Source organism: Sphaeramia orbicularis, chromosome 20 (assembly GCF_902148855.1).
Source record: "Sphaeramia orbicularis chromosome 20, fSphaOr1.1, whole genome shotgun sequence".
In the NCBI taxonomy this organism is placed as follows: Eukaryota; Metazoa; Chordata; class Actinopteri; order Kurtiformes; family Apogonidae; genus Sphaeramia; species Sphaeramia orbicularis.
The window spans coordinates 1635425-1649460 of NC_043976.1; the positions used below are offsets into that span (position 1 = coordinate 1635425).

Sequence of the window (14036 nt, forward strand, 5' to 3'; positions counted from 1 at the left end):
CTGATGGTATTTCTATTTTCCACTTGTAAAGGAAACATTTCATTTGCATTCTGACAGATTTTCACTCCTTTGTGGAAGTGCTCCGTCTTTGTTTCCGTGGATGTATGTGGACTTTCCTGCTGCTGTCATTAGGAACTAAACCACACTGGAATTCACATGGAATCCAACCTGGGGACATTTATGCTGCGTTCCAGGCAGGTTTTTCAGCCCGTACAGTCACCACTTCAAGCCACGACTCAGGACTTTGTCACATCAAACTGCCTGAGCGCAAGGAATTGTGGGAGTTAGATGTAAACAAACCGGCACGGCAGACCCAGAGCCCTATAAACACACACACGCCAAATGACAGAAGTTTCTCCTCCTTTAACTCACGAATAATAACTTTAACGAACGTTTATTGGCAGAGTTCAGCTCTACAGAAACTCTGGTTATATTACAAAAGGCTTAGACACTAATGATCACATGACCTCAGCTGACAAACTGAACCAAACACCACCAGGTTCAGCAAAACAACTACAATAAAACCCACTGAGAACCACATTTGGACTAACGTTACCTTATGTTAAAAACTCCATTTGTGGTTATAGAGGTTCAGGGTGGATTCACACCCACTGGTCCGTTTAAAACAGACCAGAGTTCATTTCCTTTCAAAATCCTGACAAACGAAAAAAACAAACGGAACCAGTCCCCTTCCAGACGGACTCTGGGCCGGGTCACTTCTGCTGTGAATAGAACCGTCCTCCAGCCCAAACAAACCAAGGAACCATGAGTCTATTTGTGCTTGATGAGCCACCGTAGCTGAGCCTCATGGGTATTCAGAGCTAACAGCAGCATGAGCCGTGGACAGACGTGGACCAATGAGGACACTGAATGTCTCATGGTCATTTGGTCACATGTCCATATTACCAGACTGACTCCAATCAGCTGTTCATGACAGTTGATATTATTTTTGTAAATTTGTGTCTGTAAAAATAGAACACATATTCCAAAAACGCTAACTGTACGTAGGACCTCCTCGTATGTTTTCATCAACACCCGCCGTCTCTGATTCACCCCGCCCCTGACTTTTCTGTCCTATGCCAGCACAGTTTGTCACATGTGTGCTTCTGTTTACAAATTTTGGTCCACGAGCAAAAAGTGCAATGAGAATGCGATCTGCCCCAAAGGGAAAAAATAAAGTCTGCATTCAGTCCAAACCAAATAAGCAGACCAAAGGACTGTCCAGGTGTGAACACAGCCTGAATCTCAACAGCTGGCCACGTCAAGCTAGCTAACTATCGGGCTACAGCTGAAAATCCAACATAACAGTAGTTTAAGATATAAATGTATACAAACGCTAACACATACCAAAGAAAACAGAATTTAAACCATAAATGTCGCTAATAAAGGAAATACGCTTGATCAAATGAAAGATGACAATATCTTATTAACGTAGCGCAGGAGTTGCTATAAAAGTAAAAATGAATGTGTTCGATGCAGCTACACTCAGTGTTTGGAACTATTAACCCCTCCATAACCTGGAAGAAGGTCCATATTTCGTTCGGCATTTTTTGCAGCGGGAGTCTATGGAAGTGTCCTGACTGTTCATATCGAAGGCTCTGGGCAGACCGTACGGGGCTTATGCTCATTTATAGTCATTTCTATCCCAGGGGAGTTTGTTCTTTGCTTATTTGAGAGAAACAGGAGGAAAAACGGTGCATAAGGCAAGAGAAGCTCTTCTACCTTTTGTTACGTTATTTGTATATTTGGATGTGAATTTGGTATGAATTTATTCTTGCACTCAGTGGGCTGAAAACTAGCTAACGCTAGAGCAGCTGCTGATTATGCAGAACATTTACAGATAAATAACATTAGAGCAATACCTTATTTTAATAAACAATTAGCATAAACACCACATCCATGGGGGTCACCATTGTAGTTTCACGGGCTACGTGACGTCAAAGCGCGGAACTGGGAGAACATGGATCTAGTACGAGTTCGAAGGTGGGAAGTCACGGGTTTGACGGCCATTCCAGTGGATTTTCACCGATAAACGGTTGGAAAAACATGGGTCAAAGGTTACCTGGAACGCAGCATTAGTCTGGTTTATCAGCTTTGTCAAGATGAACGTCTACAGAGTAGTTCGTTAAAGTAGATTTAAAGGATTTATCAGATACTTTCCAGTCAGTATTTGTGTCAAAAGCAGGATAATGTACAAGGAGTTGGTGTTTATAGTGAAATAACCCCAGGTGGTGGATGCAGAACCGGACATGAGGCAGAGGTTTATTCACTATAATGAGCGACTCGCTGTACATGATCCCAGGATTGGACACATGATTAACAAAGTCAAACTGAACTGTAGACGACTGCTCCTCTGGTGAGATGTTCTGCACAGCCCTCGGTAGATTTTCCTCAGTTCCAGCAGGACCTGAAAGTGACAACATTGGTTCAGTTCACATCTGGATCTCAGACCTGTCGAGTCCAGACACAAAGTCAGTATGTACTATAGACACTGAAAACAGCAATAAACCCGTTAGCCTAGCAACACTACTGAACCAAACAACCCATAATGCAATGCTCTGTATTTAAACCTACGCTTGGCACATTTAAAATGAATATTACTGGTATGAGGAAGTTAATGAGTTGATTTCATTATGTGATCAATATGAGTCACATGACAAAAAACTTACAACCCCAAACATGACAAAGTTGGAACACAATAAAAACTAAAATGAAAACAGAAGGAGGTGACGTTCAAATGTCCCTGTTTCATTGTCAACGATATAAACACAACATATTTTACTTGATTGAACTAGTGAATATTCGTCCATTCCACCAAGAAGAAGATGGTTCAGAACAAAAGCAGCATCCAAGAAAAGGGCTAGACCTTTAAAACCAAAGACCAACAAATGTATGAGAAAAGGATCTGATACGGATCTGAAGGGTTTGGACCAGAGTACATCTAGAGCCAGCATTCATCCAGACCCCACAGAACCACATGGGTCTGTGGAACTGCAGAACCTTTGACCAGATCCAGTGTCATGGACTTCTCTGAGGTGTCTGGGATGGACCAGGACTCAGTGGAAACTAAAAGAACCATCCAAACCAGTACCAGCAACAAATCCAGGAAATAGGACCTGTCCAGGTCTGGGGTCAAAGGTCATTAAAGCTGAAAAGTCCAATGAGGGTTTGGATCAACACCTGCTCCATGTACATTTCCACCAGACCACGTAAAACCATATTGTGGAGACATTCCAAAGACCTGGTGAGAAAGAGAAGGGTTCTGGTCCTGGACTGGCCTGATGTGGTCCACACTGGTCCATGATAGAGAATGTGTGGAGCATCTGGAATCACAACGAAGACCCTGAACTGTTGAACTGTTGAACACCTAATGAGAAAAACTGAAACTGAAATACTTCATCATTTGGAGTCTTCAGTCCATGAGTGTGTACAAAGTCCTGAGGAACAACATGGACAAAAAGTCCATGTTTCCAAGAGGCTGCAAAACCAAAACACATTAATCCAAGTACAACGAGGAGCAGTGGAGACACCCAGGGACCGACTCCAGGTCTAAACCAGAACCACACCGACAGGAGAGTTAACCTAGCATACATGTTTTTGATAGTGGGGAAAAGCAAATGACCTGAAGAAACCTGCAGAACATGAGGAGAACATGCCAACTCCACAGAGACGGGCCCTGGTCTGGGAGGCGCCCTATTGTCAGAAGGTCCGTTAGTCAGAAAAGGGTTAGGGTTAGATTTATCAACTAAATCCAAACTCATTTTCTGACAGTCAGCTGGGCACCCCCTGGTCCAACTGGGTTTGATATTCACCAGTTCAAGAAGTGGACAATTTTGTACCGTCGCAACTTTTTCTTGAATTTGTCTCATCTGGAATATGACGAATGGATGCATATTTACAAAAGAAATGAAACCAACCAAACTAAACATGACATCAGTCGTGTTCATACGTCAGCAATGAAACAGGAGTCAAACACCATTTTAAAGTCTCTGTTTTCTGAGTTGTGTTCTTCATACCTTCTATCACTACTTCTATTCAAAGGTCTTCTGTGGGATTAGAACAGTAAAGCTCTGCTCTGGTGTGTGCTGGCTTTCCATCGTCTGGTGGTGACGTCGTAGAATAGAATTCTAATCCTACTGTTTCCACCACAGCCCCATCTACACCATGTGGACCATTGGCTAATAATGTGACATTGTGTCTGGTGTGTGTGAAGTATGTGATTCAGTCTGTCCTCAGGTGGACAAATAAATGTCTTACCAGGAAGATCCACTTTATGCGTCCACACATCTGAATTTTCTTGATCTCGGATCGTTAAAGTCACTTCTTCTGTGTTTATTGGCAGGCGGATCTCAAACATTTTGTGATAATTTGGACAGAAGTTCAGGTCAAACCTTTTTTCCTGCAACAAACAAGAAATGTGTGGATTTGAGATGGTGTCCAAAGTCAAATGTAGGAGTAGTTGAATTCATGAGCTTTGTCCTCACCTTGGGCTGTATCAGACAGTCAGGATAGTCAGGACATTCAACCCTGTATTTGTGATTTGTGATGAGGTCACATTTGGACGTTACATCGATGTACAAGGCGTCAGGCCATTGTTGTTGCACCTTCAGAGACATTAGGAGCATTTCATTAGCAACTGATTTAACCCCATTAGGAAATTAGTGGTTTCCAAACTAAAAGTGATTCAGAACTTCACATCTATAACTTCTACCACCTGCTTTAATATCTGTACATGTGACAGTATGGACAGACTTTCTTAAAGTCTACCTGTACTGGTCATGTTTATGACATGAACTGTGCTTTGTGTATAACGTATCAGCAAGAGAGGCACAAATTCAGTTAAAAAAACAAACAAACTAATTGCCACACTGGACCTTATTATTACATGAATTACAGTCGTGGGCAGAACATATGAGGAGCAGCCGTTGCCGACGAGAAATGACATACTCTTGTTACTTCCGGGTGATCAGTGTGAGTAAACAAGCAGCAGTCAGTGAGTGAGACTGAGTGGAAAGTACGTGTTGGTGGTTATTGTTTGTGCAGCCGTTAGCTTTGCACTTCACCTTTGTCTTAGAGACATGACCCAGCACCGGACAATAATATGTCATCTTAGACTGCTGTCTGCTGCACAGGGTCAGGGACAAGTCCATCTCAGCCCAGGTAATGGGACAATACAACCAGTGTGGGTCAGTACCGGTGCTGTATTAAGGGTGACTGAATACTCAACAACACGTACTTGACAACAGGCTATAACGTAAGTTACCTGATGGAACTGCTAGCATGATACGTGGTCTTTTGAGATCCAATATCTATTCCAGATATGTTTATTGGTTAGGTGAAGTGTGGCTGAAAAAGTTTATTTGTGGGTTTTTGTTTTAACATTTGCAGCTTTAACAATGAATTTTGGACAAAAAACTTACAAAAGTCTTTACATCTTTCACAGGGACGTTGACTGGCAGGAGTAACATGTCTAGGTTTTGTCTTTGTGTTCTTGGGTTTGATGGTTTGAGGAACAGCAGAACTTGGCCACTGACTGATCTGATGTATTGATACATCCATCTTAAAGCCCCCCAGACGAGGCCAAACAGACACAGATGTGGGACGTCGATGACCACATGAGTGTCTGTGATCTCCAGAGGTTCAATGAACTCCATTCCATCATCAGTGATGTGGACGACAGACAGCAGGCTTTTAGAGCGTTGACCTGCAAAAACACACAGCCTTCAGTTTTCATTCACAACCACCTCACCACAGTGTGTGAACAGATGAACCTGAGGATGGAGTGGGTTCATGTTGTGTCTGTGAGGAGCTCTTCGTCCTCTGGCAGACGTCGGCAGGACCGCGGTTCAGCTGTTGAACTTCCTTACCGGGTTTTGTCTCACAGTGTGGGAGGTGGAGCTGACAAACGGCGTTCTCAGGACTGTCGATACTGAACAGCGGCCCTGCAGGCGTCCTGCCGGCTGACCGGAGGAGGGGCTCATCCCATTGGACGGTCCTGTACACCAGCCCCGCCTCCCGAGTCACAACGAACACCAATCCAGTCCAAGTACAACGGAAGGCACCTGAATGAGGACACCTGAACCTGGGAGACACAGAGCGGTCCTATTACTGTCCTCTGTCCACGTGGAGGCTGCAGGTTTAACGTCCTCAGTCAGTCATCGACGCTGTCTTTGTCTCAACATTCAACGTCTGAAAACAAGACTCTGCATTAAAGGTAGAGTCCAAGATCCTGGAAAAACAGTTCAAGGAAGCTACATTTTGACAATACACAATTCAAAAGTCCAAATGCCTCCAGAGTACCGAAACGCGCAATGCTTGTTCCCGAGGGTTCACAAGCGCTGAACAGCATCAACCCCCCCCAGTCCGCAGATCTATGCGTCTGAATTCAGGTCTGCAGGTGCGTCTGTTCATCAGTATATTAGATCAGAAGTTGGACTTGTTATTTTGCTACGTGTTCTAAGTAATCTCAATCTGGTAAGAACAGCTAATTGCAGTACAACTGATGTCAGACTAACAGCCCATGACAGTTTGCTTTGAACGCTGTAATCTGTTCATTTCACTATAATGTTTGTTGGCAGAACAGCTCCAGTTCAAACCTATCTAACTACCGTTACATTTCCTAGTGATTTATGTTAGTGATAAAACAGCGTACCAATGAATTTTCCATCCTAATATAACTAATATAGCCAAGCTCTGACTGTTTCCTGTACAAGTGTTCCCAGACTCAGAATGTGCAATTCGTGCACAGAGAGGGGTACACACAGAGGGGGGAGGGACAAACGGCAGTTGAGTTTGATAGACATATCACAATTCAGTTATTTCGATGGGTCGGTTAAAATGATTGGATGGTGTTTTTTCAGTCCTGTCTGTTCCACAGGTGATGAACATTTTTTATTTTTGAGTTAGAGTATTTAATTAGTTGGTGTGAAGGGGATTTTAAGCAATATAGTAAAAAATGCTCCAGGAAAACGTCTCCTAACCCACCTTTAAACCTTCGCTGATCAGTAACTATGGTTTTAGCTTCTAGTTCTTCTGAAATCATGACAAACCCAGTCTTCATCAGGCCTTTGACTTACTGAACAATTTGGTGATTAAACTGGACTTTGTGTGGTGTTTTTAAAGTCAGAGGAACAAACTGTATTTCTGGACTAAATGTGAATGGAACAGCTGCGACAGGATGAGCACTAGAAACTGAAGAACGAGTGTTGAAAGCATAAACACTGAAAGGGACACAACTGACTCATTTCATCACAACTCCATACCAGTCCATGTCTTGGGTTTTCATCAAGGAAATCACATGAAAACTGTGAATCGTTGAAGACAGAATCTGAACAGTTCTCCTTAAAGCCCTGACATATGATGGGTGTTGTGTATTTGGACGTTTGGTTACCTGTATGAAGTGAGTCCAGACTCAGCTGATACTTCAGGTGTGAACTCCTAGAAATGACAAAGGTCCAGTTTTAGTTCAGTCCATGTCCTGGTTCATGACTTTACCGTCGTTTGTCCAAATGGTTGTCCGTTATACGGCCGTACCTCCCAGGTGGACGCTCCAGCCTGAACCTCTGTGCAGACAAGCTGCTGCTTCTCTGGATCTGCAGGATTCAGGTGAGGGTCTCGGTCCACACAGTCCTGTCCGCCGTCCTCCACCTCCTTCAGGTCTGAGTCTGATGTGGACGGACCTGGGGGGTGAAGAGAGTCAGCAGACTCAGTGGTGGACGTCGTTTCATCCCAGTGGATGAAAGCACACACAAAACATGCAACAACTGTGGGAAGATGATGTTGGTTTAATGGTCTGTATGACACCATTCAGATTCAATACATGATCCTGGAACTACAGCTGGATGGTGTTAGTTTTGTGCCTTTATTCTGAGAGGGGCAGTGGGACACTTGGAGCGCAGAAAAAAATATTAATCAAGCACGGAAATTATATTTTGAGGAAAAATGAAACTAGAGAAAAAACAACTCCAAGTCGAGCGATGAAGAATCTGTTGTGTGATCTCTGAATGTCTTTGCATGTTTGTTCAGATCAGTGTGCAGCTGCCACCTTTCATTCAGTTCCACTCCAAGCTCTGTCACAAACTCTTACTCCATGTGAACGCAGCCCACTGCACACTCGCTCAACTTGGCCTGCTTACTCAATCAAACTGTGCATACCGTTACGTTTGTGCCACAACTGTCAACCAATCAGAAAATTTGGGGCAGATAAATTCTCATCCAGTTCGATTGCAACATCCCAGAAGTGTATACAAACTTTTTCTGTCCCATCAATCCATGTCAATAATTGGTGTAAAATACAGTTCTTCATCTTTTCATGGTCATCAGATATGACCCATTTGGACATTCAGAGGCTCCGTAGTTACCGTGGAAACACCATAATCTTCTCCAACATTGATTCACCAGTCAAACCCATGGAGCTGGATCAATGACAGTGGATGGACACACTGGGTTTATGTTCAGTTAATTAAATACACTGGGCAAAAATATAAACGCACCATGTGACACTGTAAATTTTAATAGCATTAGATTTTGCACAATATATTAAATTGCAGACAATTTATTTTGTTGATCAATATGGTACAGATGAGTGTCTGTTAGAGCATGATTGTGGCATGTGGCGTTCAGGGACATTCATGTGGACACGGTGGGGGCCGGTTCAAAGAAATCACAACTCTATAACTTGCGGGTAATTCCGTGCCAAATCACCAGAAGGCTCCCGACTCACCATCTCAGATTTGCTTCATAATTTTTTATTTTGATGCCCTTGTAACTAATAAGTACTGTGCAAAATTTTAGGCCAATATCTCTACTAGTTTTGGAGATATTAAGCCTACAAAAAAGGTGCGTGGCCCCATATTTTAAATGTTACAATCAAACATCCATAGTTAGAGGGCTAATAACTTTTGAACTAGTCATACTAAATGGTTCAAATTTTCACACCTAATTCCTGGATATAATAAAGCTGGGTACACATATGGAGAGCTTTGTATGTGACATATTTGCAGATTTACGGCATGCCAAACATGGCTTCCTGGAATGCGCATTTGTCCACGGTAGCACTTTTGGCTCTCTATGTCTCCAGATTTAATGACACCAGATGTCTGATTCTTTTTAATATATGAGACAAGTTATAGTACTGCTAGAAAAACTTGATATATCTGTGACAAAATTATATTCTCTCATATACATGCCCCTAAAAATGGAGAAAAACGTGTTGAGTCTGTATTTTGACTGCTTATAGCAAATGGCTGACAAGGTCTACTAGAAAACAAATTATATCAGTGAAAAGAACTAGGTCTAATTGATACATGCACCAATTATGAAGTTGGTGCTGTGAAGAAAACTATTTTATTGACGCTGTTGAATACAGAAGCTTTATGACATGCGAGAATGTCATTCTCAAGGCTACATCACATACTATGTCATTATTAATTCAAATTCTATTGCATATACATAACATGTTGTATATTTGAAAATCTCACAGAAGCCAAAACTTGAAAATAACATATAACTTTCTTACATGCTTTATCATAAGATATTATGGAAACAGCTACATATGTGTGCATATGCCCCAGCATGAACTACTCTTTCACTCATCCAAAACTACTCTTTCTGCTTGTCCAAGGTTGGCATAGATCTCTGTATAATTGACACTACACTGAAGCATTTACAATACTATTCACAGAACAAAATTTTTTTTTAAAAATTGTGTTTTCTTTCTATATTGAAATGCTCCTAAATTGACAGTCATCACTACATTGAAGCTTCTTTCCAATAAAACATGGTAACACTGATGAAACCATATTAATGTTACATGCCTGAAATTCAGCATGGAACAATATGATCAGTACACCCCATAATGGGCTACTTCAGCTGAATCTTTTTAGCAAGTCAGCATGTTTTCTATTCTGGGAAGCAGGCCAATACGATTTACAAATATACAACATGTTATGTATATGCAAAAGAACTTGAATTAATAATGACATAGTATGTGATGTAGCCTTGAGAATGACATTCTCGCATTTCATAAAGCTTCTATATTCAACAGCTTGAATAAAATAGTTTTCTTCACAGCACCAACTTCATAATTGGTACATATATCAATTAGACCTAGTTCTTTTCACTGATATAATTTGTTTTCTAGTAGACCTTGTCAGACATTTGCTATAAGCAGTCAAAATACAGACTCAACACGTTTTTTTTTCCATTTTTAGGGGCATGTATATGAGAAAATACAATTTTGTCACAGATATAACATGTTTTTCTGGCAGTACTATAACTTGTCTCATATATTAAAAAGAATCAGACATCTGGTGTCATTAAATCTGGACATATAGAGAGCCAAAAGTGCTACCATGGACAAATGGGCATTCCAGGAAGCCATGTTTGGCATGCCATAAATCTGCAAATAGGGCTGCATGATTTTGGCAAAAAAATAAATAAAAAAAAAATCCAGATTTTTTCCTCTAAAAACTCGATTTTTGATTTTCATTTTTGGGTGAAACTACAAAAGACAACAGAAGTCAGCATGTTGTTTTCATGAGCAGCCCACAATGCAAAGCACTGCTCTGACCTCAAATCTGTGATGGTATCATGTGATGAACCCACAGAAGTTTATTTTTTCTTAATTAAATCTTTATTGAATGAAGTAGAGTATACAAACAATGTATACAACAAGAAAATAACATAAGTTTGCCAGGGGGAATACACTATAATACAATGTCCAAATCAGAGCAAATACTTATGTTTTTTTATAGCCTTTTTGTCTCCAGATTTATCTAACAGCTTTAAATAAAGTTTAACATCTTTCAAAAAATAACTAATATTTGGTTTTGTGTAACATAACTTACATTTGTGAATGAAAAATTTAGCAAGTAAGAGAATTAATTAATTATTTAAAAAAAAAAACAAAAAAAAAACAACATATATATATGTGTGTATATATTTATTTATTTATTTATTTATTTTCTTTTCTGGGTATCTGGGTCCATAGAAGTGATACCAGTGTAAGTCAGTGACAGGCATCAGTCATGCGTGCGTGGACCAGGTTAATATGAGTGATCCTCATGTGGTTCTATTTAAACCGGAGGATCCGTGCGTGGAACAGACCGACCCAGGACACACTGGAGGGATTCTGTCCTGGAGCTGGTGGATGTGTGTGGGCACAGGGCTGTGTGGGCTCCTCTGCTGAGGCTGATGACCCACAACCCCGGACCTGGTTCAGAAGAAGACAGTACGGTACGGATCCGGGACAACGGAAGATGAGTGATCCGCACACAGTTCTATTTCAGTTGCAGGATCCGTGCGTGAAGCCACGGCTTACATTGCTATAAGTACTGTGGGCTCATTAACACATTTAAAATCCGGTCATTACACGGACTTCTGTGACAGACCACTGTCACTGATAGGAGGAGGAGCCTACGGTAGCCCACAAGCGCATAGCCCGGAGGCACGAGAGAGATGAAATCGATTTTACGATTTCCCTTTTTTCAAAATTGTCCTAATTAAAAAATCCGATTTCGATTTAAAATCGATTAATTGTGCAGCCCTATCTGCAAATATGTCACATACAAAGCTCTCCATATGTGTACCTAGCCTTATTATATCCAGGAATTAGGTGTGAAAATTTGAACCATTTAGTATGAATAGTTCAAAAGTTATTAGCCCTCTAACTATGGATGTTTGATTGTAACACTTAAAATATGGGGCCATGCCCCTTTTTTTGTAGGCTTAATATCTCCAAAACTAGTGGAGATATTGGCCTAAAATTTTGCACAGTACTTATTAGTTACAAGGGCATCAAAATAAAAAATTATGAAGCAAATCTGAGATGGTGAGTCAGCAACTTTCTCTAAAATCTGGTGATTTGGCACAGAATTAGGGATGTAACGATAACCGGTATAATGATAAACTGCAGTAAAATTTCCGATGGTTAGTATTACCGTTTAAATTCTAATTATAATGATAACCATGTTTGATTACGGCACCTAGAAAACTCACAATACTGTTCATTTCCTGAAGAAGCAGCGGCACTCCAAGCCTGTGTGCGCAGTTTGTAATGTTTGGCCTCTGAAAACATGGCTGAAGGCACCTGCACGGACACAGCTCCAAAGATTCGGGGACAGCAGCTCCCGTGTGGACCCAGTCTGTCAGAGCGTGCGCACGGATCCGGTCTGTCCGACTGCGGGTCCGTCGGAGCGCACAGGCCCAGTCCGTCAGAGTGCACGGACCCGGTCCGTCCTTGCAAGCGAGCGGACAGACCTGGTCCGCGCTAGTGTTAACTCCTCTCCGGCCCCCACTGATTCAGATCCTCACTCAACATTGAAACTGTCTGAATACAGATACTCAGGACAAACTCATGTCAGTTCAAATGAGCCCAAATGAGTGAAGTTCAACTGTACAAAGACACATAATATGTGTAAAAACTAAAGGAGAGGAGGCTTTATGAACTGAAGGAACTTCAACAGTAAATCCAGTACATGTCTGAACTCCAAAGGAACTGGACCATATGACACTGACCAGGAGTGAACCACTGACCAGTCTGGATCAGATCAGCCTAACATGTTTTAAAATCCTCATTCTTTCAGAATATTTCCATTTGTTCATTAAATAGATCAGGAAAATATGACTGTGATTCACTTTCTGTTTGTGTGTACAATAGTGTATATGCGTGACACTGTGAATGATTTGATCTGGAAAATGTTCAAACAAACTCCACTCTGACCTGTCCAACTACTTTTTTTCACACTGAAAAACACCTCAGGAATCAATCGGAGAATTGATCAGGAATAGGATTGATAAGCAGAACTGATAATGGCATTGATATTGATCAAATCCTATCAGTTCCTCCCCTGGTGCAGATATGTCTTGTGTCCATAAGGTGCCAACTTTAATGCACATTTGTATGTTTGTCGTTTACATGTTATTATTTGAATGTTTCTGCAACAGAAAGTACATTGTGCATGTTACTTTATTAGTTTTTTTCAAAATACAACTCGGTTATATTACTTCAGTGTGTGTATTAGTACTTTTTGAACATTTTGAGCACATTTCAACAATACCGCGATAATAATGAAAACCGTGATAATTTTGGTCACATAAACCGTGGTATGAAATTTTCATATCGTTACATCCCCACACGGAATTACCCTTGTGTGTCCACCATTGGCTTCCCATCGAGCAACACATCGTCTTCTCATCGAGTTTACAATATTGTCAATTGTGGTCCGTGGAATGTTCTTCCACTCCTCTGTGAGGGCTACATGGAGCTATGGGATGTTATCTGGAACCGTTCCTGCATGATTTACGACAAGTGTGTCATGGTGACATCTGAGGAAATATGACATTTGAGGAGTCCTTCTACTGTCCCCAGTTGTTAACGCTGTCTGAGCAGCATCTGGACAGGACACAGCTGTGTGGTGGGTGGAGTCACTGAACACTGAGCAGGTGTTCACTCACAGAGATGGACACAACGTTTGTTTACAAATCAACACAATTAACCATGTTTTACAATTATAAGACATCATGAGCTCATGAGTGTGTCTCGTGTTACACAAATATTGCACATGGTGCGTTTATATTTTTGCTCAGTATATTTTACTGAAAAAGTCACTTTTTCTTCAGTTTTCTCTGTTTTTCAAATAATAACCCTCAACTTTAATCTGAGCTTTAATGAACATCTACATCAGGCATCACCAAATGGCGGACCTCTGTCTGGGTCCGGACAGAACCATCACTAGGTCCAGACCCAGGCCGATGGGCCTGATGTAGATGTTCATTAAAGCTCCAATCTCTGATAAATTCATGAGAATAGATCATTTTCATTAAGTATTTTTTCCGACGGTGGCGGCTATAGACAGCAGGTGCTGCTACTCCAGTTAATACGACAATAGCGTCACCCACATGAGCCAATCAAATCACTTGTTTATTCTGCGCGGTGCGCGCACCAGAGCAGAGAGGAAGAGACAGTGATGACAGCATGTCTGCTCCAAAACAAGGAAAGTTGATGCGGAAAATTGTTGTTTTTTAGGGCGCTTCCA

The 14036-nt window shown here is 41.4% G+C and overlaps 1 protein-coding gene across 6 annotated transcripts in view; it reads right to left on the minus strand.

The window, feature by feature from the left end:
- The window catches only part of LOC115411481 (NACHT, LRR and PYD domains-containing protein 12-like), a 43426-nt gene that overhangs the window by 2025 nt on the left and 27365 nt on the right, over positions 1–14036 (minus strand). For 4 of the 6 annotated variants that reach the window (XM_030123637.1, XM_030123635.1, XM_030123634.1 and 1 more), the window contains 7 exons: positions 7534–7679; positions 7391–7437; positions 5868–6082; positions 5421–5704; positions 4485–4604; positions 4258–4399; positions 2337–2407 (listed from right to left, as the gene is read on the minus strand). In XM_030123637.1, coding sequence (XP_029979497.1) covers positions 2337–2407; positions 4258–4399; positions 4485–4604; positions 5421–5704; positions 5868–6082; positions 7391–7437; positions 7534–7679 — 1025 coding nt within the window. Of the gene's footprint in view, positions 1–2336; positions 2408–4257; positions 4400–4484; positions 4605–5420; positions 5705–5867; positions 6190–7390; positions 7438–7533; positions 7680–14036 lie in introns of those variants that run through there. The other 2 variants (XM_030123633.1, XM_030123638.1) reach the window with 2 other exon arrangements.